Raw genomic sequence first — 16,910 nt, forward strand, 5'->3', positions numbered from 1 at the left:
GTCCGATCAATTTAATTTATAGCTGTATAATAGATAGAGCTATGCTAAGCCTGCAATGTGTTGAACGCCAGAGGAGAAAGGTTTTTTAGCATAAATCCTGCACTCAGAAAACAGAGTCACTGTTCTCTGATAAATGCTACAACTGCAGTAAAACTATAGCCAGCCACCAATTTAACAAGCAAGCTGTATTTAAAGCTTTAAAAATGAATTAAATATTGAGGAAGAAAAAAGGTAATCACAAAATGTTTTAATATACCAATATTAAAATTATTTTTATGGCAGTACAGCAGAAGAAAAGCATCTTCCCATTCAATACAGGTCCTTACTGCATTCAGTATCATACTGTGAGAGCGCTTTCCACTACTGTGCAAGCAGAAGAGTTAGTATCTGTTGTAAGCTGTTGAGTCGTCTGCTCACTAGCAGAAGAAAATTGTACTGTGAACACATGTTGCTGTGTATATTTTTAAAGCTGCTCAAAGAAATGTACCAGGCACTCGTGTCATTGGACAATGACGTTTGGTTACCCTTCATTCCCAAGCGACTTTTTCCCTTTCATTCTCTCATGAAAAGAAATTTTACTCTTGCTGAGAAAAGCCAGAGAAATGAAGCTGCGGACTGTGATCTTTTTTCAAGGGTTTTAAGTGATCTTTTATTCACCCACAGGTCAGACAATGGGTTGCTTTGAAGAGAGGAATACAAAATGATATAGAGGCTGATCTACAGTATGGAGAACAGATTTGTGGTCTCGTTAGGCCGAGCTTCAGAGCATATGCACTACTGCATTTTTTCTGTGTTGGAACTTCTTAGCACGAAAAGCTTGTGATATCACCTGCCCAAGAGATTGTTTCCTTATCCTAGATAAATGGAGTTTCCTAGCTAATGGAAGATAATAGCAGCTGTGAATAACAGTTTCTTTATCAGATTAGTGTTTTGTGATCAACCGCGGCTGCATACCTTGACTGTGAATGAGTCCTCAAAATGCTTTCTGTCCTCTGCCAACATCATCTTTTTCTTGCTCAACTTCTGCTTTAGCCAGCTGCTCCATGAGCTCTTCTTCACACGCTGTACCTTGTTTGTAGCTGTGCTGCAGGTAGAGCTGTAGGTCATCTGCATTACACCAGCATTTGATTCTGTGTCTCCTGTTCACTTTGTAGTCACTTAGTGAAAAGACAGCAAAATAATTGATCCTTCTGAGAACACACAGATGAGGAGTCTTAGTTTCTTCCACTGCTCCTTGAACCATGTTTTTAGGCAAGTGGCAAATCCTTTAAGTCTATTCTTAAACGTGCCCTTCTTTGAGGTAGAATGGCAGTGTCAAGTGGCTTTCCAAATCAGATATACCTTTTTCCCCATTTTACTCTTCCTTTTCTCTCTTCCTATTTCCCAGTCTCTCTATATTTTTTTAATTATTATTATTATTATTTGACAAAAGAGGAGGAAAATGTGTAAGAAAATCTAAGATGGTAGAGAGGAAAAGTGAGCAGAAGAATGGAATTATTTTCTCATGCAAAATCAGAAATGGAACAAAAATACACTTCCTTTTTCTTCAGGTGGAATGAAAATATTTCCTGCCCACTGAATTCTGCTTTATTTTTAAATTAATTATATTTTCTATACCAATTAAATTTCTTTTACTTAAATCCACTCCTAGTGTGATGCTGGATGCCACAGTCTGCAAGGCCGTACTGTCTCTGGAGCCATATACTGTCTCTTTTTGATGTGATACCACCTTACTGGTGAATTAAGCCTACCCAAGGTCCATCCCAGTGATGCTTCCAGGAGTACTGAAGAGATCTTTCAGTACAGGAGCATTTTTCTTGTTATCTTTTGTACATCTGCAGGAATATGTAATTCTATTAAGTAAATGTTAAACAAAGAGGAAAGTTGAAGACTGGGAGGAAAGTCTTTGTCAAATGCATAAACCACAAAGGAACAAGATGTTGCTCTGATATTCTCTTTTTCCCACCTGTCCAGTGAGCTTATTCAAATCAGCAAATTCTCTGTTAGACTGAGTTGTTCAAGAGCATATTACAAAAATTCCCTGTTCTTTGTAGTGGGTCAAATCCCTGGAGGCTTTGACTTTCATAGAGCAATTGACTTGTACTAGGTTTGTAGGATTTCATTAGGATCATTCTTTTGCAGGATTAGGAAATCTCAAAGGATAAGCAAGGAATGAGCCTTTTCGTCTAGACAATGCCATCTCCTTGATCATGAAGTCACTGTTTCCCCTTGGAGGCCTAGAAATGCAGCCCTCTTCCTCCTTCTGACCCTCCTAGTCTGTCTCATGGTAATTTCTTGATTTCTCTTGTCATGGGGTGCTGGGGGATGGATAACTTGAGCAAGAGTTAAGTATGTATGCATTTTTATGTGGAAGTTCAATAAACAATTTGACTTTTTGCACCATATTTTTCCCTACATAAAAAATTATGATAAATAATATTATTTGGAGGCAGAGGACATGTTTGTGTTAAGTTTCCAGGGTAGTAATATCAGAGCTGTAATATCTTAGATGCAGCTACAATATAGTTTTGCTGAGTGCTGCAAACCTGCTTGTTTGCAATTGGTGTTACCTGTCATGGGAATCAGTGCTAAGCAGCTAGGGTTAAATGAGAAAAAAAATGTTTGTTTGGTTATGAATATGTATGCGTTTGCACACCAAATGTAAAGGTAGCCCTGTGGGTTGCCTGTTCGTAACTCCTTTCTGTGACAACAGTTGCAACTTAAACATGAAGCCAAAGATTGCTTTTTTTTTTTCCTTCAACTCCCACAGTCCCACCCCACTTCATTATATTAAAGAGATATGTTCATCAGAGCTGTTTAAACAGTCTTGCAGAAAGCATGCTACAGTATGTGCTGTTTGTGCTGGCAAATGGCATGCGTTTATTTTATTTCTCATACAAACAATTATTTCCTCTATATTCTGTTGGGTTTAACAATGATTCACTATTACTTTGTATAATTATACAAATAATTAATTTATATATATTTTATAATTATACTTTGTATAATTATACAAAGTCATCCATTACAAATATTTTCCCTCATCATTCAGTACAAACCTGAGGTAGGTTTAATGTGTACATATTGGCTTTTTTATTAATAATATTAATGCTACTATCTGACTTTTTCCTTTCTTAAAGATAGAAATAATTTTGCTAATTTCATACTTTGTGGCCACAAACATATTCAGAATATATATTCCAGTTGAGATGAGATCAAATAGACATGTTCCATGTTTGTGTTATACGCAAATAGAAGCTGCATATCTCATTTTGGGAAAAAACTATCACGACAGTCAACTATAAATCAATCCATTAGCTTTCTAACACTGCACCTTTGGGAAGCTTCATCCATAATTTGCTGTTTTGTACCTTAATGTATTAAGTATTTCCTTTGTAAGACAGTAATGTCTGCCAAATGAAGCAAAAAAGCATATTAATTCATGTTTAAAGCAGACATTCAGTTGTCATATTGCAGCACCAATAATTCAATGCTGAAGACTTCTTTACTACTTGTTATACATTTTAAATGAAAAAACAAACATGCTGGTAAGAGAAAGCAATACTTACTTGAGAAGGATTCTGCAAGCTCTCTTCTGCTAATCCACAGACTGAAATGATGGAGCCAGATTTAGAAGTAGCTTATTAGGTGCATGCTGCTTCAACAGTTACAGCTTTCTTTTTTTTTTAAACTGAAAACCAGGATAGTTTGCTTTTAATGAAGCCAGCATAGAATGATATGCTATCCATGTTGCTATGAGAGCACAAACTTGCAGAGCAAAGTCAAGCAATTGCAGAACAACTTCCCAAGGGTCACTCACTGTCAACTTGACAGGGTTTTTCTGTGTAGTCACAAACTTTAACAGCATCAAGAAGGGTCATGGTATGTCACAAATGCAGGAAATTACTAGTTAGTCATGTACACTTGAGATTGAAAGTGATTGAGTCAGTATTGTTTGTGAATACAAGTCAAAAACTGGGTAGAGCCAAAATCTTTCAATTGAAACACCCACTGAATTCCCTGAAGAGGGGTCAAGGCTCTAATTACAATCAAAGTGCAATGCCTGCTACTCTCCTTCACTCTGGTGGTTGTATGCTACTTCTAGAGCTCCAGCCCTGAGAAAGGAGCATAGGAACTGCCCCAAAATGTGAAAAACTAAGTATTTTGTTTTGCTTTTAGTATTTTGGGAGAAACATTTTTAAGCATCCCATTTTGTAGTGTACACAAACCATTGCAATTAAAAAGGCATGTAATTATGGTTAGAAAATCGTCCTCAAGTATCTACATGTTTAATGTATAAAACCATACACACTTCTGGAGTTTTAGCGATGTCACCATTTCAAGTATTTAAATGTTTTTATTAGAAATTCGACTGTGTAAAGCCCAACACAAATATGAACATCATGCTCCAGTATTCAATTATATCTGCAGTATTGTCTTGCATTTTGAAATATTCTACTTGAAATTGTCTTTCGCCCAAGAATGTTTTTGGATAGGGAGAGACCTCTGATGTATTTATCAACTGGAAATTACATTGAGTAGTCAGGTTTTGGCATATCCTGATTTCGCTTGTCCAAAAGGCTGGACTTTTCATCTCTGATGTGAAGACAGAGGTGAACTGTGCTATCACCCATGCTCTGCACCATTTGCTCCCCAGCCAGAAGTGGGGAGATGGCCGTTAGCCACACCTCCACGCTGTGACTTGAAAAAAAAGGTGTCAGGGGAAAAGGAAGGATAACTGGTTACATTAAGTTATTGCACTGCTGCTGTTCCTACATGCACACCAGACAGTGTGGGCATGCTCAGGAGCTTCCCATTACATTTGCTTCTCATCAGCTGTCAGGAGATTTGGGTTTATCACTGCTACTGTGTTTTGAACTTCGAACAATGTGCAAGACCTGGGTGTTAAAGGAGGTAGATTTTCGCAACCTCCTAGGGGTAAACTGCTAGCAGCAGCACCTTCCTTTCACCAGAAAAAAACAGATCTTGCCTCTTAATATGCAACAATTAATGCCTCTGGACTGACACTGAATTCAAAACTCTGCAGGAGCTGCTGAAATCCAGCACTCATTGCTTTTTGCAGCTGCAAGATACAGATGTAGAGCAGAGGTTTCTAGCTCACAACTCCTGATAGCTTCGCTAGTAGAATCACTCCTGTAGCCATAGGACATTGTAACTGCATACCTGTTTCTGTTCTCACTTGCTTTAACCACTAGTGACAGGGAAAATATTTGGCTGCTCTTTATTCTTTTTTTTTTTTTTTCAAACTAGCAAGGCCACTGTACAGCTCTGTAGCTAGTTTTTCATTATAAGATCTTTTGACTCGTAAACTCTTCCCCTCAGGCTCCATTATATCTTAGGAGCAGACTGGTGAGTTCAAGCCAAATGCAGATGTGCAGTCATTATATGCCAGGACCTCCAAGACATGTATGGGAAAGGGAGGAAGAACATTGCATTTATTGTGAGAAATGGTATTTTTTTCAGTGAGCTGACATGGGAGGAGAGGAAACATGACTTCATTTGCAGATTTTGCTTTAGCCACTGCCATACTTACAGTTGGTAGGTTAGAGAGATAAAATATTGCCCAGCCATGTGTATATACCGTTCTCTCCTTTGGCTCTTCCAGTTGTAAAAACGTTTTTCCAGGTGTTAGTGGTCAACTCCAAATTGGCCCAAAAAAATTCCAGTTCCAGTTTCCAAATGAAAGTAAAGCAAGGCAGAGTAACTACTCATTGAACAAAACTTCTGTCATGAACTACAAATAAGTTATCTTTTTTTCTACCTCCTTTTCCATTTCTCCATCTTCTTGGCTTGCTTTTACTTTTGCATACTGTTCAGTGCTGTACCAAACAAATCTCCTTTCACTCCTTGCCCCTCCCTGAGCAAAGTTTTCTCCTGAATCCATAATCCTATCGTGAATTCCTGCACAGGAAACATGAAGCATTTCAGAATGAATGGCTGGAACAGCCACTGAGCTTGGGGAAAGATACAGAATTTATGATCACTAGCCTGGCTGAGAAAACAGTAATATGATTGATTCTAAGTATATCTTGCAGAACACTGCTATCTAACCACTCACGCTTTCTCATTTTTTTTTCTCCACCTCCCTCTTCTCTCAGTAAAATAATTGCTAACAATAACCTCAGCAGCAGTAGGAAAAGAAAGTACAGTCAAGGCTTAACTTGGAACTGCAGCAGTAATGTGACTGGAATCTTTGGTCTTGCCCTTTTGTGGAATTTGAACTAGATATTTTAAAACTCATCCAATGTGAGGGGAAAAGACCTTAGAAGGGTGACAGAATGAATGCAATGAAGCAGTTATTTCTAGAAGTTGGTGCTCCAAAAGTTAAAAGCAAAGTCTAGGGCAAGACTGATATCATTGTTTGGTTGGTGATTGGTTGTATAACTTTATTTGTTGGTAGCTTTATGAGGGCAGCATGCAATTTTTATTGCACCAAAGAGAATAAGGATTAACTCTTCCAGTACATTCCAGCTCAACTTGAACGAATATCAGGGATTGTCACAGAAATACCATTTGGTAACTTCAAGTATTGTCTAAGTGTCTATGAAGAAAAAGTGCATCTCCAAGTGATCCCAGTTAATGCGTGTGAAAGTAGTCACAATACTTGAAAGATAATAGAAGCTTTGGAAAGCTTAGTGCCTATTAGTGCCATCTTCTTTCAGTCCCACCTTCTTTCAGTGCCATGTTTTAAATCACTGTTGCAATAAATACTCTCATCACCTCAAACCTAGATATAAAATAACCAAAGTTAGAAGATGCAAAATTATCCAATGCAAAATAAAGCATTATTCTTAAAAAAAATGCAGTAGTTTTCTCTTAAACAAACCTCTATGGAGTGTGATAAATTCTTGAGCATTTCAAATTTTTATGAAATTTGTAAGTGTATACACACACACATATATAAATGTACATGCATATGCACATATTTTGATTTAAAAAGTAATCTATGCTTCCACTGGAGAAAATGAAAAACTCCCCTTTTTCACTTATTTTCTTCAGCCCAAGTTATTGTTAAGAGCAAGGTCTCAGTAAGAGTACTTATAGCATGTCTGAATGATATCTTATGGTTTTAAAAGGAGCTGACTTTGTGGTGTTCAGGCACTGCATTTTCTTCCCATTGTCATGTTCTGAGCTTACAAATGTGTCTTGAAATCTTTCTTTGCTGTGCCATGTTAAAATTGTCATGAAAACAGTAAAATGGAATGGCCACTTCTGTTTGAATACAGATTTTTTCACCAAAGTGACCAACCATTATGATGAATTTAATGTCTTTATTTGGTTTCACTCATCCTCCCTTCATGTAGTGATGTAAGCAGGAATTTTGGAGAAGGAATCTTACTCAGCCCTTCTGTGTGGGGAGTATTTTCTATTGCTAAGCCACTACATAACAGAAGGGGCTTGACAATGGCCTTCAAATTTCTTCCCTGACAGTCCAATGGCAGTTGTGCAAAACTTCACAATCCCCAGTCTTTAACAGGGAGAGAGAAAGAAAGGGGGCATTGATGTTCTTTGCTAACTTAAAACCTACAGAGCAACACTGTAGGAGTGCTGCCAGGGCTGGGTCTCCCAGGGGCAAGGAGCCACAGAGGCTTCCCCAGGACTGGCAGGGTAAGAGCCTCACCAGCCAGGGACTTGTGTTTGCCCTGTAGTGCCTGTGTACATCTCTTGGATGGCCTTGGGGACGTGCTCTTAGTGACTGGAGTGGCTCGTTAGGAGCAAAAGTCTTAGGAAGAATAGGCCCTGCAAATGGTTTACATAGGTGTAGCAGGACTTTCAGACAAAGATAATGTCTTCCCTTAAAAACTGAAGATCTGGCTAAAGCTATTTGCTGAATTTGACCTCAGTCTAGATATAACCTCAGCTACTCTGAACCTGCATTTCTAACTGAAAAATAAAAATGCCCAGCTTGTTTCATGAAGACCTAAGTTGTACCTTGGCTGGAGGATTATTGTCTCTTTCTAAGTCCTCTGGGACTGTTCAGCAAAATGAATGTGTCTCATCTGGCTGCAGTACTCATCACTCTGTCAAGTGTAATCAAATATGGGGAGAGGAGAGGGGAGATGACCTTGAGAGAGGGAGTGTGCTGCAAATTCAGGCAATATATAGCAAGTTCCCTTTCACGTGCGCACTAATCTTTTCTCCCACTGTGTTTATCATTCTCCACACATAGCCTCCTATCTGCACATCAGTCACGCTCAACTTTCAGCAGCCTGGCTATTGCACACCTACGCATAGATTCCCACAGTCTTCATTCATTTCACATTTTTATCAGCATCTAAACACTTCTACCGAAACCATAGCATACATAGAAAATGAATGCTATTAATAAGCGTGTTTGTCAAGAGACTTCTCTTTTGCTGGGAAATGGTCATTCTGGACACTTTTGGGTTAGATTTTGTGTTCCAGTAAACTTACCTCTTTTATTTAAACAAAAAACCCCGTGCAAATGTCATATGCAATGACTTTTGAGGGACATAAACTTTACTTTTGTCAAAAGAAGCACAAAGGAATTTGATGGTGTCAAGCTGAGAACATTATTAAAGTAAGGTGTATACTAGCACCCTGTTGAAGCCATTGACTCCAAAAAAACTTGGAGCAAAAAATATTTACTCTTGGGTCAGCACTGCTGAGAACATGACCTGTTAACTATCTCTACCTTTAAATTTAAAGTGTATTTGATTAACGTTGTAAATAACGTTACTAAGATGGAACACTTTTAGAATTTATGAACCACATTTGTACCCCATTCTTATTTACTGTTGCTTTGAGTTGTTACAGATTTTCAACAAGATAGTGTTCTTTATGCCATCTGTAACCAGCATTATTCCAGTATGTTGCAAATGCAGCTTCTCTGGTTATTCCTCCTAAAATTGCTTCAAGAACATGTAGGGAAGGTATAATAGAAAAATCAGACTCCAGATGCCAAACTGATTTTCAGAAATGCATATGCCTGTTAAGCTCTGTTTAGCCGGCTTTTTGCTAAGTATATTTGTTGAGCATTGTCAAACTTGACTCACGTGAAAACGAATTTCTTTTTCAGAAACTTCGAGGTAGAAAAGGGACATTTACAGCCTCATATCATGCTAGCTAATGTAAGAAAATAAGCTTTCCAAACCATGAATGTCTGTCTTCTTTTTAGAGACAGACAACATAAGCTACTTCTTACTTCTTCTTTTTACCATTTAGAAAAAGTAGGAATAGAAATGAAATAGTATAGAGTATTATAATGCATTACAGGTAGGAAATATTGCTTGTGATTTAGACATGATATTCTCACTGTCTAGTATGCAGAAGTTGATCAGCAACTAGTTCCAAATTAATGTTTGCTTGCTTGAGTGACTGAGGCAATATTTATTTGTTTAGGGTACATGTTTCAGCCAAGGACATAATATAGCTATTGTTTCAGAGCCTTACTTTGAACAACTTGCTTTACCCTTAGAAGGGAATATGAAGATCAAACACGTATTTGTAGGGGCTGTAACTCACCAACATCCCCACATAACCCTAACCTTGTCCAGAACCCAAGCATATCCATCAGCTCTGAAAATTCTGTTTCAGGGCAGGTGCCATTAACATGCTGCTAATGGGACATGACTTCACATTCTACCATGTAGCATGACAGTTCTAGAGTGGTAATAATGTGGGATATTTGCTGAAATGTAGCCTCTCTCCTTTGAGGACTGATGGATGGTTTCTGTCAGCAAAGAATACTCACCAGCTAAATGGCAACAGCACAGGATCAGCATTCTTACTGTAATTCTTATGGGGAAAAGATTTTTTCAACCCTTTACACCACCTATCATGCAAACCAGCACATATTCTTCATGTCACAGTCTTATAAAATGTACTATAGTTTAAATATCTCAAAATTTATTTAAATTCCAGGTCATGGAATCAGGTGATTCTTCGATTTAATTTGTAAAGAAGGGAAGCTGTGCTTTAACAGGAACACATGCTAAATGTTGCATCTACAAAGATACAGAAGTAAGAAACTGCAAAACAAAGATCCAAAATTTATTTTAAACTGTGATTAATTTGTATAATGCCTGACTCATAAAACTGCTGTTTTCATTAACTGGAAAAGATGGTTTGTTCACACTGCAATTTGCAGTATAAAGATGTTTCAGGACACCATGTAAAGTGTGGTTTTGATGCCTCAAAAGTCGTGAGCCAGCTCCAAACAGGTCAAATATTTTGGAAAGTGCTGATGTAGACTAAACTCAATCACTCTTGAACGTATTTGATTCTACTGAGGAAAAATAATAATGTCTGCTGCAGTAATAACAAAATTCCAAAATGCAAGTTCTAGGTGATCCCCAGTAGGTGCATACATACAAGAGACGTTTTTAATAAGGCTTTAATAAGTTTGTGGCAATGAGGAGGCTCAATATTTCACCATCCAAATGGTAATGTTCAGATTAATTTTAAAGTTTTGATCCTCCAAAAAATAAAGGAGCTTCAGAAATTTAGCCTGAACTTGTGATTGAGCAGATAGCTATTCCATTTAGGATTGTTACATGAGAACAGTGCCACATAGCCCTGAGAACTTATGAGAACTCTGCCACATAGAGTTTCAGTCTTCCACATGGATTTTGGCAAAGCTGTGTTTTACACAATAGTCTATATTTCATGTCTTAACTCCTGTACTGTTACTATATTACTGCTCTCATCCTCTGTGAATTTCCCTGAAGTACATTGTTTAAAGAAGCTTTGTTCTGCTAAAATATCTTTTATTTTTGGCAGCTAATAAGACCTTCTCTTGCTTCTGTGCTGTCAAGGGGATTATAATGAAGTAGGCTGCCTTAAAAGATACAGAACAGTAATTCACAATCAGTCTGGCAAAAGGATTCAGATACTAATGACGTATTGTAGTGACAGATAGTGGACCGACAAAACAGTGACTGTCGTTATTGTAGCGTTTGTATTTTTTGCTGTATGGAACGCTTTCTCTTACCTGTCCTTTTCTGAATCATACAGCTTGTGTGTGAGTATTTATGTCTATCTCGCTCAATAGAATTGCGAATCAAGGTCTCTGAGATGAGAAATTTTGTTTCTGGGAAAAATTGGATTTGCACTTCGATGCAGTATGTTGTTCCAGGATTATGAGGGCTAATAACTTGTTCCTGCAGTCCTATCAGGAAAAGTAAAACGAATCTTCTATTGTTATTGTTACAAGGTTGGGTAAAATAGTATTTTACATGGAATTTCTGGAGTATGCACCTCTGAGGCCTTTTGTTCCTGCAGAATGCTATGCGATTCTAGAGTTTGAGAAAGAGAGATAAGGAGGAAGCTGAGGAATAGAAACATGTCTACGAAGTTCATAGCAGCCATTTCAGGGCTCCCAGGAATAGCCAAGCATGTTATACGAGATATAGTAGCGATGCTGAGTAGTCCTTGCAGCACACAGCAGCTATGTGGACTAGCACTGTACGAAGTCCAAGAATGAACAGAAATGGCTGTCTGTTGTAAATGAACCACCTTCAAAACTGCAAAACCTGCTTTATGTAATATAGTAGACCACAGCCTAAGAGAGGCAATCTAGCAGGTAGGAGGAATTGCTTAGCAAGATTAATATACGTGGAAAATAGCTTCATGTGAAAGAAGAAGGAAAGCAGGAAGGAAGGATTCATGAAGCTCGTGAATTAAGGGAATAAATAAATTTTCATCCAATCTAGCATACTTACCATATAGATGTCCTGCTCTTTTCAGAGCAATTTGGATGAGGTTGCTTTGCTGATCTGAATGCAAATTTAAGTATTTCAGACAGTTATATGACATTAGAGGATGATAATTTTCAGAAGTGCTCAATGTTACTGCCATTGAAAATTCAAACTCTTGATATTTAAATGTGGTAGTACCCAATCATCCAGCACCGGATTTTTTTGAGACCGCTAATACATAGAACAAGATGACCGTTGTCTCCTGCTTGTGTTTGCTGCACTGAGGTATGAACAGTTTTACAATGGACAGTAGATCTCCTTGCTTTATCAATGTCTTTGGACTTGGTCTTCTCAGCTTTTGAGGAGGTGTTGCTTATCAGAGACTTCCTGGGCCACAGTGACCATTCCAGATCCCTTCATCACACTCCTTTACTTGCATATCCTATTTGACCGGTAGTTTTCTGGTAAAATCTATTACCATGTTTTCCAGATGTGAACAATACTGCTGTTTTGAGAAGTGTTCAGAGAGGACAAATGAGAAAATTTGTTGAATGCCTGAAATCTGGCAGATCTGAGTTATGCTCCAGGAGCCTTTGCATGACAGAGAGTCAGCTCTAGCGGGTCCATGAAGAGCTATTCAAAGGTGTAGCCCCTACAGGAAACTTTTGGGAAAATTATATATCCTACATGAACAGAATTACATACCTCATGTAAAACCTTGAGCCACATCAAATCAGGCTGCTCTGGAGAAAGGCGAAGTACCTTCCTCCCTGTAGTGTATCTTCCCCAGTTGAAGATATTCAGATCCTATATCCTAGTAACTTATTTGGCTAATAACTCTACAATAAAGTATACAGGCTACATATGACATTTTTTTCAAGTCAATTGCTGCAAACAAGGAGATGAAATATTTTCCCAAATGATTCCTAATATTTTGCTATGATTGGATTGTGGTAATAATATACTTAAAGTTACCTGTCTAATGCAGGATAAGTAAACGCAGAACCAGCAGGGTCAGAATTTGTCAAGAGTACAGAATAACCAGTTCATGCATTTTTATGTAGGTGAAAAGCCCTCATTAGGTTTTGACAGAAATACACTACTTATAAAAGCTGAAGTACTATTTATCAGATCAAAGTACTATATATAATACATAAAATATATGATGTCAGGAAGATGGGTTCCTGTTCTGCTCTGACCAAGAATTATTTAGACTAGACCTATAGTCAAAATGCAGCTGCAGAAATTTAATTCTTCCTTCGTAAGGCTTTTCCTTTAATTTCATCTTAAGAAAGAGATTACATTTGTTTGCTGCTTAGCTAGAAATTCTTGTGTAGTACTGTGCTATGCAGCAGTTCCCATGGACCTTCCTGAGCTGCCTACAGTCAGTGATCAATTAAATGATCTCTGTGTAAAAGAAGAGGTGTATTTCAGATTATAAAATGGCATGGATTCTCATTAATACCTTGAATGCCATCACTGTGCTCAGTATGGTGCAAATATGCAGCTTGTTTCAAAGACAGGAGGGTGATAACTTTAACCGTGAAATGCTTACTGGAGTTAGCAACTGGCCGTGCGTCATGCCTTTTGCCATTTATGGCTGTTCCATTGCTCTGCTCAAGATGGGTTACGCAGTACCTTCTCAGACAAAACATTTGGCTGACAGTTACAGCGCAATGTAGCCTCCACTTCTGTGCTCGTCATGCCTCTTTATGAGGCAAGGTGTTCTGTTCCTCGGTGAGTGCTTTTGGGGCCAAGCTTTTTCTCTGCCATGCTAAACATGGTTTAATCACCACATTTTTTCTATAAATACCTCTATTTTGAAATACCTAATTTACTGAACTAATCATAGAATTTTTTTTCCAGCAGATAGTAAAAGTGCATTATATGTTAGTCTTAGCAGAAGATAACTTACTTTGCTTGTACATAACCAAAGAAAATAATTCTTTTGAAAATTTTTTTGCACTACTGTAGCTCCGCAATTTTTGGGTCCAAGTCCCACTAAAGTGATGAGCAAAACTACTCCTGGGATTGGGTCTGCAGACTCCACTTTTGCAATTCGAACTGGCCGTCTCTATATACTAGTAAATGAACATCTTTAGCATTGCGGCTAACAGGCACGAAAGAACTTTGTCCGTACTGTTGACCTCTCTTAGCCTCCAAAATAAGAAAGTTATTTGCAAATTTGTTGCTCAGAATGTTCGGTTGTCCATATTAATTCTTAGACTGTGCCCAGGAATTATTTAGGAAAGGGCTAGTTATCTTGAGCCAAAGCTGTGCAAGGCTATAATGTCAATATAATGACGCAGACAATTGTGTTTCATTGCCTAGGAATGTTTCTTTATACTGTTCACTAGCATAGGTCTGGTCTACCAGGAAGTAATTTCTTGTCACTGTTTATCAAAAAGCCACAGGAGCTCCATTCTGTCACATTTCTATTTCTTTTTCAGTTTTCAGATGTCTAAACTCAGCTAAGGTAACAGTCTTGGTATTACTGCTGTTTTATTTCACCGAACTATGCTATTGCACCTATATTCTTTATGTCTGGGTCTTGCATAATCCAGTGAGCTCTTTGTTTATTCTAGAGTCACAATCAAATTGTGGTTTGGAGCTGTCTTTATTTTATTTTTACCTAGCTGGTTTCACTTCACTTCACTGCAACATAATGGTTCAACTCATTGTTTTCCTGAGTTCCATGCAGAAAGTCCTCCTGGGTAGCTGCTTCTTGTACCTAACCAGCTTTCGTCAATTCTATGTCACTGATTTCCTAGAAAAAGCACTAATTTAATTCTTCATAATTTCTACTCCTCTTTTCCCCACCTCCCCACCTGTGTTATTACACTCATCTGTTCTGCTCGTTGCTTATAACAAGTACAGTCTAAAATCAGTATGTTCTTCTTTTATACCTTAGTGCATGGATTAGGAATTCTAACTTTAGATACCTAAGCCTGAATATTGTGTCACCATGTTTAAATATAATCAATGCCTAGGAACAGGCTAGCAGTAGGATTCCTAAGTTTGTCATTGCTGGTGATAAGTAAATGCTCCAAAACTTAGTCTGAAAAGAAAAGTTTGCCAGAATGTTTATTAAGCTATCATTTATGAAACTTTCAGGAATGCTTTCTTGAATTCTTGACTGGGAAAATGTATTATTTTATACACAATGTAGTTGAAGAGTTAGAATCATAGAATCATAGAAAGTTTTGAGTCGGAATGGACCCTAGAGGTCATCTAGTCCAACCCTTGGCATCAACTTTTTTAATTATAACTGAGATTATCTAACACCCTGTCCAACCACATCTTGAAAACCTCTAGTATCTCCATGCCTAGAGTAATTTCACATAAGTAACCTGAAAATAGCTCTTTTTTTTTTTTTTCCTAAGAATGCAGTGGTCATTGTTTTCAGTTTTCTCTATTCAATAATTTGGGATTATTATCACAGATTTTTTAAAGCGGAAAATAAATTTTTATTCATTATAAGAAAAGCAAAATTTCTTGGGTCTTGGGATATATTGTCAGAAAAGACATAATCTGCTTAAAACTTGCAAATTAAAAAAAAAAATCATTGCACCAATAGGTCCAAGCTAAAAAACAGTCATGCCAGTAGAAAATACTCTAATTTAGCTGAGTGCATTAGACACGGCAGGATGAAACTCTGACATCAATGAATCAGGTACTCTAAGGGGAGACCTTAAATTTTGTAAAAAAATCCTGAAATACTTAAAATGGTACAAAGCCTGTGTCAAGCTCAGGCCATGTCCTGGCATCTTGTCAGGGACAAGTTGTTCTAATGTTTAACCACCCTCACAATAAGGAGATTTTACTTTATGTCTAAAAGGAATTTCCTTTATTTCAGTCTGTGCCCATTGACTCTCATCCTGTCACTACACCACTGAGAAGAGTCTGGCTCCTTCTCTACTCCCCTTCATCAGCTATTTATACATATGGATAAGATCCCCAGCCTGAGCGTGTTCTCCAGGCTAAACAGCCCCAGCTGACCCAGACTCTTCTGATGTGACAGGTTCTCCAAACCTTTCATCCTCCTCATTGCCCTTCACTGAACTCACTCCAGTAAGTTTCCCTTGTAGTGGGGAGCCCAGAACCGGACCCATCACCCCAGGTGTGTCTCACCAGGGCTGAGTAGAGGGGAAGAATCACTTCCCTCAACTTGTCAGTAATGCTTTTCTTAAAAAAACTGAGGATGCTGTTCACCTTCCTTGTCACAGAGGCACAATGCTGGCTCATGTTCAACTTCTTGTCTACCAGGAATCTCAGGTCCTTGTAGGAAAATCTGCTTTCCAGCTTATTGGGACCCAGCCTGTACCAGAGCATGAGTTATTCCTCCACAGGTGCAGGAATTCCTTCGCTTTCTTTTTTTTGAACTTCATTCCTCTCTGTCTATTTCTTCAGCCTATCAAGGTCTCCCTAAATGGCAGCACAACCATTTGGTGTATCAAACACCCTTCCCAGTTTTGTATCGTCTACAGACTTGCTGAGGATGCACTCAATATGATCACACAAGTCGTTAATGAAGGTGTTGAATAGTGTTAGCCATGGCATCCATCCTTGAGGTATAGCACTAGTGACTTGTCTTTTATTCAAGAAGGAGAGGGACAATGCACTTGTGCATAATAGAGTGAGTAGAAAGGGTAAAGGAAGGGTAAGGAAACAGTGGAATTTTTCCTGTTGTGCTTCTAAGGCTGCCCTTGCTTAGCTCAGATACCTTGATATTCCCTGTTTTTCTTTCCTTCCTTAAAGATCAAAATCCTGCAAGGGGTGTATTGATGTGGGCTTCAAGAACTTGGTGGAGAAGGGGAAACTGTAGAGTTTACATACATTTACTATACTGGCATGTGGAAGAGCAGTTTCATCTACTGTGGAAACTCCCAATTGTTTCAATCTCTTTTACTGCTAGTGACGAATTAACAAGGGTGCAGAGGAAAGTTGACAAGAGTCAGACAAAGAACGAAGTATCTCGCAATGAACGTTTTCATATCCAGATCCTGACATCATCAAAGTATAGGGTTTGATTCTGGACCACTTTTAGAGAACAGTTCTAGTCAATTAACGTAGTTAGTTCATGCATTATACTAATGCTGAATGAAAGGATCAGAGAAACCGGCAAAAAGTCAAAGTTGAAGGTACTTATCTGTCATTTGATAAAATAAATGAATGGTCTTCCTACACAGCTTCTGATCTTTCAAGAAAGGTCACTCATTCGCTGCAAGG

General features: G+C 38.1%; 1 protein-coding gene across 3 annotated transcripts in view; it reads right to left on the reverse strand.

Annotated features, from left to right (window-relative positions):
* BEGAIN (brain enriched guanylate kinase associated) overlaps positions 1 to 3,597 on the reverse strand; it is a 172,288-nt gene extending 168,691 nt beyond the window's left edge. The window contains exon 1 of one of the 3 annotated variants that reach the window (XM_075426505.1): positions 3,570 to 3,597. Coding sequence is in view for 2 of the 3 variants with exons in the window: in XM_075426499.1 (XP_075282614.1) it covers positions 955 to 1,005 (51 nt within the window). In the remaining variant the exon portion in view is untranslated. Of the gene's footprint in view, positions 1 to 954; positions 1,067 to 3,569 lie in introns of those variants that run through there. The other 2 variants (XM_075426499.1, XM_075426504.1) reach the window with 2 other exon arrangements.
* Positions 3,598 to 16,910: the final 13,313 nt, after the last annotated feature.

Source organism: Opisthocomus hoazin, chromosome 7 (genome assembly GCF_030867145.1).
Source record: "Opisthocomus hoazin isolate bOpiHoa1 chromosome 7, bOpiHoa1.hap1, whole genome shotgun sequence".
In the NCBI taxonomy this organism is placed as follows: Eukaryota; Metazoa; Chordata; class Aves; order Opisthocomiformes; family Opisthocomidae; genus Opisthocomus; species Opisthocomus hoazin.